The 16123-nt window shown below is 27.3% G+C and overlaps 2 protein-coding genes across 5 annotated transcripts in view; both read left to right on the forward strand.

Annotated features, from left to right (window-relative positions):
* The first annotated feature begins 58 nt into the window (after positions 1 to 58).
* LOC142317239 (uncharacterized) lies at positions 59 to 562 on the forward strand. The gene is made up of 2 exons (XM_075353633.1): positions 59 to 196; positions 387 to 562. Exon 2 carries the CDS (start codon positions 425 to 427, stop codon positions 560 to 562), a length of 138 nt encoding a protein of 45 aa, XP_075209748.1. The 5' UTR covers positions 59 to 196; positions 387 to 424.
* Positions 563 to 590: 28 nt separating this feature from the next.
* Positions 591 to 16123, forward strand: part of Lipt1 (Lipoyltransferase 1) — a 31133-nt gene continuing 15600 nt past the window's right edge. For 2 of the 4 annotated variants that reach the window (XM_075382572.1, XM_075353632.1), the window contains exons 1-2: positions 746 to 1312; positions 2910 to 3017. In XM_075382572.1, coding sequence (XP_075238687.1) covers positions 746 to 1312; positions 2910 to 3017 — 675 coding nt within the window. Of the gene's footprint in view, positions 1313 to 2906; positions 3018 to 16123 lie in introns of all 4 variants that reach the window. The other 2 variants (XM_075382571.1, XM_075353631.1) reach the window with 2 other exon arrangements.

The following is a 16123-nucleotide window of genomic DNA, read 5'->3' on the forward strand; positions in this document are numbered from 1 at the left end:
ATACACCACCTGATTGGAGGTTATTTGGACAAAGAATACTATAACGCGTCCCTGCGCACTTCAATCCGTAGTTTGCATTCTACTCCGTGATGTAGTGATTGCGTTCAGTTTAAAGAGATATTTTTGTATTCGATAGTTTTGTAATCAAGTTCATAGTTCACTCCCCACTCATAGAAGAATTTGTTTTTATCGTCATGTAAGTTTATATAAGGAATGAGTTCGTATCAAACTTTCTCGTTTGTTCCTTGTTTCTAATTGTCGGGGAGTACGTTCCCTCGAATTTTTTAACCTCAAAATTTTAACCTTTATGTCAGTGCTTTTACTAAAATTTAATTTTGTGCAGTTGTTTTAACTTCGAACATTTTCTTTCTTTTTTTTTTGCAAAGGACTTTTGTTAATTTTCATCGTGGAAGCGCCTGGAGGAATGCTAAAGAACTGTGGAGACTGTCTTGGTTTGAGGACTCGTACCTGTGCTCTTCATCATACCTGTAAGTGGTTCCACCAAACTATTGCCGTACATAACCATATGATATCTCTTGCCTCGATTGCAAGACAGGTTTAAATTACTGTATTAGCAGATATCTGAATAAACTATAGACATTTTAAAGTTAAAGTGCAGATATTTTTTGAAGCAGCTTAAATTTATTACTCATTTTGGAAAGTTACCAACATATATCAGTTACCTTCTATTTCTCAAATTGTCTGTAAAACCTTTTTTGTAGGTTGCAGCCAGTCAGTTTTCAAAATGTCGGGTTTTGTTTTTCATTCTTTAAAGGTAAATTATAGCCTTCTGTTTAAATGCAAAAACAGTCATCTTGTACATGCACTTAAACAGCCATACTTGTTGAGACATTTTTCCGAAATATCAATTTCTAAAAATAAAACGGGCAATGAAGTAACTAATAATGAATCTGAAATAGTAAAGTCAGTTTACATTTCACAGTCAACTGATATTTTTACTAATTTAGCTTTGGAAGACTGGATTTACAAAAATTTTGATTTTTCTAAACAGCACATAATGTTGTTGTGGAAAAATTCTCCTTGTGTTGTAATAGGAAGGCATCAAAATCCTTGGCTAGAAGCAAATTTAGCCCCAATGTCACAGTGTGACATAGAAATTGCAAGACGGAATAGTGGTGGTGGAACAGTGTATCATGATAATGGTAATTTAAATTTATCATTTTTCACTCCTCGAGAGCACTATAACAGAAGACGGAATTTAGAACTAATAGGAGCTGCTCTTAACAGAGAATGGAAAATTAAAACGGAAATCAACAAACGAGAAGATTTACTTGTTGATGGAAAATACAAAGTATCCTTTATATATTATTTAAATTAATATTTGTTTTATGTTTGTGAAATTCATTTTTTGAAATAAAGGAATTGATTAAATTCTCTTTATTTATCAGCAGTTTTATTTAAATTAATAAAATATTAGTTTTTAAACTGTAATCACTAGCCAGTTGGTAATAGTTAAGCAGGCTGTTGATTATTCTGAAAAGAATATTCTGAACTTTAACCAAACAAAATATTATTTAACTAAATTATTGAATTTAAGACCTCCAGGATTTTACAGCAATTTAACTGTTAGCACTTCTTTTATGAATGACGTTTACTTAAATTTTTATTTTTTTTTGTATTAAACTTTATTCACTTGTGTTAAGATTGTTGCATTACATTTTGTGTATGAAATGTACATCTTTTTTACCTATGCCTTATTTCTGTGATTAGATTGAGACTTTGCTCATAAAACTTTTGTGTATTGTATATATTTTTGGATGAATGTTTGTCTAGTTTGCACAATGTGCAGTTTTCAGTTTCTAATGCGAGGTTGTAATATATATATATATATATATTATATGCTTGTAATTTTGGTTTGACTATGTGCAGTAGTATGCCATCAAGGTAACAGTATCAATGTAATATTTTGCAGTATTTTTATACGTGGTATAATGTATTTTCAGAATTATATGAAGGTATTCTAGATAGAAGGGTTGAGATTTCTGAATGAATTGTTAGTTCGCTAGTGTTTTAATATTTTTTATTGTATTTATTTTTAGTTTTGTTATATTCATCTCTGTTTGCATTAAGGTTATGATTTTAACAAATATGATTGTGTATATTTTTGTTACATTAACAAACAATGAGGAGTTGGATGGTTTTTTTTTATTTTGCAAAGACTTCTTAAGTCATTTTTAAGAAAAACGAATTTATCTTAAACTAAAAAAAGCCTGTAAATAGCCAAATTAATACTAATAACAAACAACAGTTATTCTGGTGAAAACTTGTCTTAAAGTGAGTTGATTAGTTTAGCACCAAACATACTATGTATACATTATTGTATGTAAACATTAATATTTAATTGAGATTTTTATCTAATTTAATAAAAATGAAAACAAAAACCATTATTTTCTTCAAGTTACCTTTTTTTATGGTGTTTTCCAATTTGTTCTAGTCCTACTTCTCTGAGAATTAGGTGTCAAAATTTTATAAAGTCGCTACTTATAAGTTGTTGAAGAATTTGCTTATGGATAAGTTTAGACATTTCTATCTAAATTACCTGATTTCTGAATAACTAGCTTATATATATATATATATATATATGTATATATTTTTTTTTATTATTTTCTTTTGGAACTTATTCATGTAAACTGATTTTCTCTGCAAGTAATCCAATAAAAAATTATTAAATATTGAAATCCAAAATGGGAAATACATTGTCGTTTTTTATGTGGTTCTTATTAATTTCTTTGTGTATGAGTTGTGAGATATAATACAATAATGGAACATAATGTTATTACTTATATGTTATTTTTTATTATCTTTTATCAGGTTTTTGGGTATATTTTATTTTGTATTATTCATCTACATTTGTTGTGTAGTGTATTTTACTTATCTTTTATTAGCAGATATCAGGAACTGCATCTAAATTAGGACGTCCTAATGCATACCATCATTGTACTCTTCTTGTGAATGTAAACCAGATTCACCTGAGGCAGGTTTTGAGCAAAGACAGTGTGAGTATTTTTGTATAAAAATTGTTAAATATTTAGAATTGAACATTGTTTTATAATTAATAATGCACTGTACATAAATTTTAAGTTAATTTTATTTTCCAAGGAGGAAAATAAATTTTTTCTGATTAAATTTATTTTTTGCTTATACTCTGTTTTTTATCACTTTATTTATTGTTATTATTATTTTATCACGCATGAGATTCACTTTAGTAAATTCATTACTTTTCTAGGTCTAATTTTGTTATATAAAATTGAAAAAAAATTTAATGATTTATTACTACTGATATTTGATTGGATTTCAGTTTTTATATTTATTTTTTACAGCATTAGTGCAATTCTAATTGTTACCTTACACTGCTGGTTTTTAAACTTAATTTTGGAGAAGACTTCATTTTAATTTTCTATTATTCAACTATGATTTTAATTCATTTGTTTGACGGTTTTAATTAAAAATTTATGAAAGAAATTAATTTTTTATGATATACTCATCATTCTTATAATATTCATAGAAAAGTGAAGAAAAGACTACCATATTTAGTTGTTTATTTATTTATAAATGAAAAGTTGTGTTTTAGATTTATGTAGTTCTGTTTAACATAACAATAATAATTTTGTTAGTCTATGTCATAAACCACATTGTTTTATTTAACATGTGCTTATAATATTTGTAGTATACCACTTGTAATTTTAAGTCATCAGAATTAATTGATCACTTAAGTTAACAAGTTATGTCAGGAGAAGGGTAATACTACATCGGGTAGTATAGATTTGCATTGCTACTATTCCAGAACGGGTGAATATTGATTTTCATGAAGTTGTATTAAACAATTTATCTCAATTGTATAACTGATATCAGTAACAAAATTACTTGACAAATCAAATGGCAGACTGAAGGGGACATTTTTTAAACTGTTAAAGCTCATTAAGTGGAGTAAAAACCCTGTAAAGAAGGATTAATTATATAATTATTAATCAGATATTTCACAAGTTGCTTTTCTTCATAAATACTTATAGTACATAAAATAGCTTTATCAGGTGAATAATATTCATGATTTAATTAAAAACTTAATCGTATTTTTCTACATTTTTGTTTTGTGCAGCCTATTTGCCTGATGAACTTCATGAATTGTTAATGGATTAATTAAAAAAACATTTAGTGTAACATTTTAATTATAATTTATCTATTTTCTGCTGCTGTATGTATTTTAATAAATTACTTATCAGCACACAAATCAGTGGTGGGAATTATGAAATATAAAAATTACTATTATAAAATTTATGGTTGCTTAATAATTAAGGAAATCATATTAGAGATTTTAAATTTAAGTTAAATTGAATCACTTACTGGAACTTTTTAGAGAACTGATTGAAACTAATACTGAATAAAAAAAAAATCTGGTAAGAACTAAACATTGTTGGGAAATTCAGAAAAAACTAGGAATTACTTTTGTGTTATATAAATAACTAAACAAATTTGTGTAAAAAAATACTCAAGTAAATAAATTGAAATGGCAAAGGTCATCTTTTGGAAGTGTAAAATATATCAGTCACCCTTGTAGGAAGGTTGTGAACTGTTTCTTTCCTTACATATCATTTTGGAAAGAAAAAATTAATATAGATAATTTAAAATGAAACTTTTTAAAAATATTAATTTTGTTCTTTATTTTACTTTTTTTTTAATTTCAGTGCTTATATCTAATGTTGTATTTTTATAAGTTTAAAACATGAACTAGTAAAATTGTTTTTGAAATTTCAACTTTTTTCAGGATATGTCACTTTATAAATATAACAACACTCACTGATTTAGTTTTTTCCAGAAATGTAGAATAAATCCCTCTAATTCATAAACTAAATAATTTTTCATGTGCAGGTAAAATGTTCCTGAAATATGTGCAAAATAGACACCATTACCCAATGTATATACACAGGCTGTACCACATAGTTCTCCCAGAACTTTCATAATGTATTTCTACTCATGAAAATAAAGGAAAAATTTCATGTAAATATACGTCTTAAAATGCTTCGTTCACAAGCTATGGCTAGTAATGGATTTTGCTTGGATTTCAGCTAACCCAGTGAAATGAGGTTATACTGAAATTTTTAGAAATTTAATTAAGGAGCAGAATTAGTGATTTCTTATGGATTTTGATCTGAAAAATTAAATAAAATAGGTCCCAGAACTGTATCTACTGTATTTTTTGAGAAATCTGTGGTGAAAACAAAAAAAAATGGGTTAAAAAACCATGATTTTTATGTTTGGTGAACAATAACTTTGTTAAATGGGTAATAAACATATAAAACTTTTAAACAAAACTTATAGAGAATTTAATTCTGAACAAAAAGGTCTAAGGTCAGTGAATAAAACAAAGAAAGGTTAGAAAAGTTTGTATATTATGTAGAAACTGTACACTAGTCCAAAGTGCATTGTGTATACCGGTTTATAATAAATGTTCAGATATGGGCCTGCCATTTTCAACACATTTGTTCGCACGCTTCTGTACTGCTTTTGTTGCTTGTTTTAGTTCTTCAGTTGCTGTCCTTCAGTTGCTTAGCCGTATCCATAATTCAGACAATTAATTAATCTTGAGAATTTATTTTTGTGTTGTATACATTTTTCGTCCATCCCCAGACAAAAATTTGTCTGGCAAAAGTTTTTAGATCAGGCAATCTTGGTGACCATTTATATGGACCTCCATGACCAATCCATTTCTCAGGGAAATAATGATTTAAGTGAGTGGAAACGACAAGAGAAGTGGGAAGGTATGTCATCGTGCTGGTAGTATACTTTGTGTTTCAGTGCTAGAGGAACATCTTCAATTAGCTGCGACAGTTCTTGAAGAAAGTGCAAGTAGACTTCAGCATTTAAACGGCTAGGTAATTTGAATGGTACGAACAGCTGATTGTGAAGAAGGCCACACCATACATCAATTCTAAATCTGTGTTGAGAATTGCCTTATACCATTTCATGAGGATTTACTTCTGCCCATGTATGCTCATTGCATAAGTTGTTGACACCATCTCGAGTAAAATTTGCGTTGTCAGTATAGAAAATATACATGTAGAGTTGTAGATTTGTATTCCACCAGTTGCAGAACTCCAAATGAAGTGGAGCATCTCCTGAGTGTAGATGTTGAACTGGCTGTTTATGATAAAGATAAAGCTTTTGTTTATGTGTCCTTCAAGTCATTGAGTGCAAAACTCCGATCTCTTAGAAAGATGTCTTGTACTGAGCCTGGACTGTGTTGAACTGCATTCTTAATAATTTCATCATCAAACAGCATCTTGTTGGATGGGTCATACATAGCTCGTACAAATACTAGGTATAATGAACCTGGTATCAGAAGATTGCAAAAAGTCATGCTAATTGTTTTGGGATATGGAATCCTGCGATTTGAAAGTGTATTTCATATTCTACTGCAGCAGCTGTAGCATTACCATTACACATACCCAAAATGAATACCATATCAATGTATACCTCAGTTGTAAATAAGTATGGCATTACTTCAAAAGCCAAACCGATCACGTTTGAACTAAAATTCACAGAAAACCTTCACTAACGATAGCACAGTTCACAGTACCCAATATACTTAATGTATCTTACAGAATGATCTAAACACAATACAGTATTGCGCATAGTTGATCAGCTGTTGTTATTTATTGCCAACTTTGAAATAATAATTTTTTCAAATAATATATTTCTGTCATTAATAAAAAAATTATCCTAGTAATTTTTATTTTACAATTTCTGTGTAATTTCCAGTTTAAAAAAAACATTAACAGTAAATTTTATTTTTACACATTTTTCAAGCACCAAAAAAATTTGTGTTTTTTTACATTTAAGTACTTTTTTGATATATGTAGTAAAGTAGTGTTTCTAAATAAAATTCAAATTTTTCTAACATTTCTTTGCTTTATTCAACTAATCTTTTACCATTTTGTTGAGAATTAAATTTTCTACAAGTTTTGTTTTATGTGTTTATTACCCATTTAACAAAGTATTGTGTAACAAACATAAAAAATGGTTTTATTTACCCCAATTTCTTGGTTTTCACCCTAGATTTCTCAAAAACTATTGCAGATATGGTTCTGGGACCTATTTTATTCCATTCTTCAGTTCAAAAACCATAAGAAATCATCAATTCTGCTTTTTATTAATTCACATCCTAAAAATGTCAGTATGACCTCATTTCACCAGGGTAGATGAAATCTGAACAAAATCTTTTAGTAGCTGTAATTTTCAAATATAGCATTTTATATATGTTTATGAATTTTTTCCATTACTTTCATGAGTGTAATAGATTATGAAAGTCCTGGAAGAACTTGATACATTAATTTTGAAGGGACTTCTCTCACTATCATATCTTTTTCTTCTTTTCCACATTTCCATCATTTTCTCAGAGTGTACTCATCTTTCTTCTTCTGATTTTTTTCTTTCTTCTTGCATAAGAAATGTCACATAAATTATTTTCCTAAAACTCATTCCATCTAGACATTCCTCCTCTTTTATCCTTAGGTTTTGAAGTTCCTCTTTCATGTGCTTTATATAACTTGTTTGGATTTTTAGTTTCCAGTGTTTTTAAAAAATTTGTTTATTTAGAATTTTTTGATTAATTCAAGAAGAAAAAACGATAGAAAGATGATAGATATTAGACACATGATAGATCATGTGTCCAAGGAATGGTAATTTTTTTTTCTAATTGTATTTTCAAAATTTTCTTGGATTTTATAAATGTCTTTATTTGATTTTAGTCTGTACCCTTCTTCAATTTTTTAGGAACCCTACAGTCTTCTTAGGACTTTTCTTTTGATTTTGAGAGCATTTTCTGTTAGAGAAAATTTGATTAACATAATGTGAAATACAAAAATCTATGGCATTTATTTTTTATTTTCCTTTTAAATATTTTTAATATAATTGCTCTGAAAGTAAAAAAAGTTTGTGTTTTACGTTAAATTAATAAAATAAAAATTAAATTAATCAATAAAAAAAAGAAATCATAATTTGTTCAATGGAAATCGTTTGTTTGTAATAGTCAAACTAAATAATTTGCTGGTCTAGTTTACATGAATGAAACAGATTAGTTTTAATAACTGTGCCAGGTATAACTGACCTTAATTATATTTAATACACATTATTGTAATTAAGTACATTACTTGTTTATTAGGTAAGTTGTTTGCAACTGTAAATTTGTTGAACTATGACATTAATTTATGTATTGAACTCAGGGATAAGTTTTATAAAATATTTATTCAGTAACTGTATTATGTTGTTAATTACCGATTAATTTCTATTTTGATTTGTTAATTAGTTTAAATTTGATGTCATTGAAATTTGTAACAAATAATTCATGAACATTTTACTTTTTTACATTTTACTTGTAACTGATATATATATATGAGGTGTGTTCAAAAAGTAACAAGAATTTTTGTTTTTTGAAAAGAATTTCATTTATTCGTCTACATTAATGCCCTTTATTAGTTATTAGTTAGTTCCCTTCATAGTTTCCATTGGATGTTAAACACTTATGCCAGCGCTTTTTCCAATCCCTGAAACACTTCTGGAACTCAATCTTTGGAATAATGTTTAACTATTTCAGCTATTTGCTTTTAATCTCATCTGTGCTTGTTAAATTACAGCCCTTTAAGGTACTCTTTTATTTTTGGGAATAGAAAAAAGTCATATGGGGCCACGTCTGGTGTATATGGTGGCTGGGGTGTCATTACAGTGTTGTTTTTGGCCAAAATTTGAGAAACAAGCAATGAAATGTGAGCAGGTACATTATTGTGGTGTAAAAGCCATGAATTGTTTCGCCACAAATCCAGGAATTTTTTCAGATTGCTTCATGCAAACGGCGTTGAACTTGTAGAGAATACAAGTCATTGATCGTTTGACAAGAACTCATGATGCACTATGCTGTTCAAATCGAAGAACACAGTGAGCATAACCTTCACATTTCTGCTTCATTTATCAAGCTTTTTTCAGTCTTGGTGATCCAGAATGCCTCCACTGGGACGATTGAGCCTTAGTTTTGACATCATATCCGTAAACCCATGTTTTATCACCTGTTATGACAAGTTTCAGTAGTTCTGCATTGTTGTTGACTTCATTTAGTGACTCCTAACAATTTCCATTCGTCGCTGTTTTTGTTCAAAATTTAACAATTTTGGAACAAATTTTGCTGTCACGTTTCATACCCAAAACATCCTAAAAAATTTCATTTCATGAGCCAGTTGATATCCAATATCATTAGCAACTTCTCTGATTATGATTCGGTAATCATTCATAATAATTTCTTTCACTTTTCCATGTTTTCATCGGTTATTGATGTGCTGGGGCATCAGGGGCGTTAGTCATCTTCAATGTGTTCACAACTCTCTTGGAAACATTTATACCACTTGTAAACCCTTGCTTTACTGATAGCAGACTCACCAAAAGCAATATTTAACATTTTTAAAATACTGCTACAAATTATTCCATTCTTACAGCAAAATTTAATACAAATTCTCTGATCCATTATTTATACCAATAAAAAATCGCCAACCATACCAAAACACGTGTTATCCTTTCAACAGCTGACAACAGACTAAACATCCAGTATGGTTAAAAATGTACAGATACTTTTCAGACATGTTTACCAATACAACAACAAAAAAATCCTGAGAATCTGACTAATACAACCTGTGAAATTTCAAAATTCTCATTAATTTTCAAACACACCTCATATATGTATATACTTTTGGTGGAAACTACATTAATAATCTCTTTGCGTAGTTGTGCTTAATCTTTCATTGGAGTAATAAGATTGAATCCATCCAAGAAATTCCTCTGAGCATTCAAGGTAGAAACTAATTTTGGTAGAATGATGTACATTAATTTTTTCTCTGAATTGCAGCCAAGAATGCAGAATTAAAGATTGAATTTTTTCTGCTACATTATACATTTCATTTATTGTGTCTAGTGGTTAAAAAAAATTATTTAGTGAAATTTTCTTTTGGACACTATCATTGCATTCCAAAATGTCCAGTTGATAGAGAGGTTGGCAATTTAAACTATGGATTATTAAATTAATAGGGGATATGTTGAAATAAATGTTATGTAATGGGTCTTCCAAATTGAGCGCAGAAATGGACAGATAGAGGTGGTAACATTAAGCTAAAAAAAAAATGTTTCAGGTGTCAGTAGTTTATAATAAATTATCATGTTACATGCCTTAAAAATGTTTACAAATCATAAAATTTATTTTCAAAATATGGAATCAGTTACAGCTGCGTATTGTGCACTTAGCAGTATTTATGGTGTGTAATTGGCCCGACAAAAGCACAATTCATCGTTTGGTTAAAAAATTTAAAGAGAATTTTCTCTAATTGATATTAAAACATCAATTCACAAAATAAATGCAAGGAGCCAAGAAAATATTGCTACTGTAAATGCAAATGTTCATGAAATCAAAATTTATGTTTCACATCGTTTACAAAAATTGAGCCTTTCCTCAACAACATGGTGAAGTTTACATAAAGATCTTGGTCTACATCCATAAAAGATTCTTATTCAAGAATTAAAGCCAAGAGACCATTCTTTGTATATACTCTTTACTGATTGGACTCTAGAGCAGCTTGTGTTGATCCAAATTTTCATAAAAAAAAAAAAATCTTTTCAGATCAGGCTCATTTTTTGCTTTGTGACTTTGTAAACAAGCAGAATTGCCATATTTGAGATGATTCCAGTTTATAAATGATTCAATAGTGACCATTACATCCAAAAAAAAAATCACTATTTGGTGTGGATTATGGGCTGGTGGCATCACTGGAGACTTTTTTTTTCAAAGATAAACAAGGAGGTGCTGTTACTGTAAATGGTGTACGCTGTCGAGCTATGATTTGTGATTTATTTGTTTGAAAAATTTTGATTTGAATGAGATGTGGTTTCAACAGGATGTTGTCATGTGCTACACAGCTGCTGAAACAAATCAGTTATTTCATCATATTTTGGTGATTTGATAATTTTATGAAATATTAATATCAATTGGCCAACAAGATTGTCTATATGACTTCCTTAGATTTTGTTTCTCTGGGTTGTATTATGTCACAAATCTATAGCGACAATCACTAATGATTGATGACTTAAAGCAAATATTTGACACGCTATTAGTGAAATTCAAGCTGATTTATGCTGAAGAGTCATGCAAAGATTTGTTGACAGGCTTGACTGTCAAGTAAAGCCATGAAGTCCATATGAATGATATTGCTTTTTGTATTTATATATTTAAATTTAATTTATTTAAAATTACTTCATGTTCATTATTTATAACTGGTTCATATATAACTAAAATATCATCCATGTATCTGACCCACAATAAAATTTCATGTACGTGATTTATGCCAGATACTAACTATTCTACTTTCAAATTCCGCAGATAAATTTCTGACATTATAGCAGTTAATGGAAATCCCATTGGTAGAACATTTGTGTATAACAGATTCCATTAAATTCAAAATAATTCTGCGTATATATATTTATAATTGTTGTTATAATATTATTTATACATTTTTGGTCTTCATCTACTTTTATTAATTTAGTTTATATTATTGAGGGTATATAATCAATGGTACATTTGGATACATATTAGTTGTAATCAATTTAGTTGGTGCTAATCATTTTAGTTTCATTATTAATAATTTTTAACTTATTTATTAATTACTTTATCAATAATTTTAGTAATTATATAACTTGGGGCTGTTTTAAAATTAATTAATGGTCACATAGTTATACCTTCCTTATGTAATTTTGGGAGACCTGTAAGTTTTGGGGCATAAGGTATATATGGATATAACCTGCTATGATATTTTAATTTATTATTATAATAAATGTTTCCTTGTATCTAACTGCAAGATCTTTTGTAATTCTTAAAAATTTATTGGTTGGGTCATTAATTTTTTAAAACCATTTTTTCGGATTTTATCACTATACATTATTCTCTTTTCATTTGCTTTTTACTTTGTAAATTTTATTTTTATTTATTATTAATTTTTTATCATTTTTATTTTTAAACTTATTAATTTTATTACTTACATCATTTTTTATTTTATCTTTTTCTTCATTAGAACAATTAATTTTGTCTATATTATATTCAGAATCTATTATCACGCTTTTTATAATTTTATTAATGTTATTATTATTTGGTAAATTAAATTTAGATGAGTTTGCAATTATTAATTTTTCTTCATCTTGAAAAACAACTTTTATCAGATTCATTAAATTATTATTTATATTCAATTTATCTGACTTTTTCTGAATATTATCAATATTTGTACGTCTTGAAAAACAACTTTTATTAGATTCATTAAATTATCATTTATATTAAATTTATCTGAGTTTTTCTGAATATTATCAATATTTGTACAAACTATACTATCTTTATTCATTTCATTATTTGTTATTTGATGTTTATTATAAATGTTATCTATTCTATACATTGTTTTCCTCCTACCATTTTCATTTCTATCAAATCATGTATTTTTTTGTAATTTATTTTTATTATTTCTTTTTTATATATATTAATTTTAATTTTTATAAAATCATTTATATAATCGAACTTAATATTTTCCAACATTTTTAATGAATTCAATGTTGCATAAACATTGAATTATGCAATTTCTCTTGTAACTTGGATATTTTATTTTCTGCCCTATTCTAAAACCTTCCGTTTATGTTTTATTTATGATTTTATTATATTAAAAACCATTAATGCTTATTTTTGCATTCTCAGGTGTTAAATTTAATTCCAAATATTTTTTATTGAAGTTTATTGAATTAATAAATCTACATAATTTTTTGTGTAAATTGTAATACCTAAAGGAAAACTTTGCCTGGTTGGCATTTATTATTAATTTATTTAGGTTAAATTTTTATTTTTAGTTTTTATAGCGTATATGTATGCCTGTGTATAAAATTTATAGCTTCAAAATCACCAAAACTACTAGATCAGTTTCATTTAAATTTCTAATTGTATAACTTCAATTTGAGGTTATGTTGACTGTCTATTGGTGTATTTTTCATGCAGTGTATACGTGCTTTGCAGTGAGTCACAATGATGCACAAATTGAAACTGATATTTGTTTGTAGGGCCCACTCATTGATCGAACATATCTATGTATTTTGAAAATCAGTGGGTTTCTGACTGCGAAGTAGTGAGAGAATTAGAACAAAAAGTCAGTCTTCTAGAGCAGATCTGCGAAACAATTTTTTTTACATGTTATTGTTCTTCACACAAAATTCTAAATTTATTTTTGCAGGAATTGTAACACTTATTTAATGAGTTTTTTCCACAGTAGTTCTGGCACAATTGCATAGTTTTCAAATAATTTATGTTTTTTAACTTACTTTTTTTAATCAGGATTATTTTTTTTTGTAATTGTAATAAGTTTATATATTTTTTACTTTCACCAAAAAGAGTTGATTTTTATACACTAAATTAAAGACTTAAGCTGTGCAATTTTCTTGTACCAAAATAGTTGCTTGTTTATGTCTTTGAGTTAGTTTGTTTTGATATGCCAAAAATCAATTATGTAGCTTATTACATAATTAAATCTTTGCAGCAATTGTGCATAATATTTTTTTTGTTATTACAGTATTAGGATTTTTATTATTTATTACACCAATTAAAGAAAAAAGTAGAGTTAAAAATTATAATTTAAGACAGTAACCGATAGCTATTCAGTTCAGTGATCAAACACATGTACAAAAGTAATTAAAAGGTAACCAGTTGATAAGGTTAGGGAACTTAAGGAATGTTAAAACTACAGTAACATTTCCAGCACTTTTCAATAGATATATTTAATATACACATAATAAGTGGTAGGGTAGTTACAATGCATTTATAGCATCCTGTAAACTTAAGAAATAGAGATGAAAGGAATAGAATTCTTGGGGTTGTGCATGTAGCATCTCAGGTAAGTAATCCTCTGGAATTTATACTGACAATTTTGTTAATGAAATGATTTACTCATTTTCAGGTAGAAATATTTTTGTCTCTGTTTAAAGTAGATATTTGTTGTAATTGTTCTAAATCCATGTTGGAATGTGTCCAGCAGTAGCCAAATATAACATTGCTTTAATAAAGGGTCTTGTTGTTTCCTGTAAATTATGTCTAACTTCAGTGGTTCACATAAGAATGTGAGAGGGAGCAGTAGAAAATGGAAAAATCATAATTTTGGCCCTTGTTTAATTTTATTCTCATAAATCAATAGAAATAATGAATAAATATTTATGATTTTGTTGTAAGAATCAGTTTTCAAATTGTGTAACAGTTTTAGATAAATATATACCCTAGCTAGATAATATTTATTATGAGTAACAAAATAATAGTAGAATAAGATTTGAAATTGTGGTTACCATTTTTTGTAGCTGCATAAAAACAATTTAATTTTCATTTTATTTCTGTATCAAGGAGAGACAAAAAATATTCTTAATTTTTATAGATAAAAAATAAAAACATTTAACATCAAAATGATTAAACATGTGTTTTATTATTTTACTTTTCTTTTTGAACATTGCAGAATATTAGCAAGCATAATATTAATTTAGCCACCAAATTTAATCATTTTTAACAATCATAAAATGAAACAATCATTATATGCATTTCGCATTTAGTATGACAAATCATTTTTGCAATACCATCTCATAAATTAATTGTGTATTCAGTTTTCAAATTGCCTCTGCATTCACTAGTTAAGATTAAATTGTTGAATTGGATTTTTTTTTGAATAATCATTATTTTTGTGATAGTAGAAATACTTTTATTATATCTGTACCCTTCTGATATAAGTTTATTCCCACAAGAACTTCAGGTTGATTCCAATTTCTGGTGCCGTTCAATTTTTTATTGTAATGATAAGAGTTAATTTGTACAAAGTGAAAGCTGAACCCAGAGTTGAATATAGTACCTTAAAAATGAAAAGCAGAAATGCTCCATTCTCATAGGTCATTGTTATATATAGTACATTATTTTTTTACATTGATCTTGACATTATTTATTTTAAAGTGGACATTTTTTTGTGATATAAATAAAATCATGGATGATTACTATAATCACAACTATTCTCTTAAGGGTCTTTGTTCCAAATTCAGTCTTTTAAATCTCTTTAAGATGTAAATATCTATAAACTTAAGTATTGCTGTACTTATTTCAGGTTCAGTTAATGTTACTCTGTCATTGGCCAGCTTGAGATTGGAAAGCTAGTCTAACAGTGATTGAAAGTAAGGTAGTGTTTGAGGTAGAATGTTTGTACGTATAAGCATATTTATCTGTTCTTCAAATTTTACAGTCATGGGTTCATTTTGTCTAGCTTATTATTATTTTTTTTTTAAATTATAATTATGGTTTGTTTTGTGTTTTAGGGTACATCTTCCATTTCTTCACCACATACATTTTAATATTTATGTCATTATAAAGTATTATATCATTTTCAGATAATTTTATTTTGTTGAATAGTTTTAGTTTATCATGTTTTTGTGTAGGTTGTATTTTAAATCAGATAATAAAAATTACTTACATTTGTTGTTTGAGAAACTATTAGAATTGAAATAATTACTTTTTTCTCTGTGAGTAAATTTCAAAGAGTAATACTTATTAGATTATGATAAAAGTTTTTGTAGATATGTAAATTATTTTTAAATTTGTTTTGAGATTGCTTTTACTTTATTATTTATTCTGTATCTGATATCAACATTGTTACGTCAAAAGGAGTATTGATGAAAATTAACATAACATTTCTCTTTGTCTATTGACGCATGTATATATTGCTGTGTTAATTTGATAAAAAATAATTAAATCATAATTAGTTGTAATAACGATAATGTTTAATAACAATAATAATTTTTTTTAATAAAAAAATATTTCTGAATTATTTTATAAATATAATTTATGGTATTGCACATGTTTGCTTATAAGAACATAGTCACGTGTATTTTTATGTGTACTCATATTTTCAATTCAGATTTAATTTCTTTTTAAAGGTTGTACTAATTTTTATGGTTATTAAGATGTAATTGGTTAATTAAAAGCACAATGGGGTGGATGTCTGTTTTTTGATTAATTATAGTTTATATT

Source organism: Lycorma delicatula, chromosome 1 (assembly GCF_047948215.1).
Source record: "Lycorma delicatula isolate Av1 chromosome 1, ASM4794821v1, whole genome shotgun sequence".
Classification (NCBI taxonomy): Eukaryota; Metazoa; Arthropoda; class Insecta; order Hemiptera; family Fulgoridae; genus Lycorma; species Lycorma delicatula.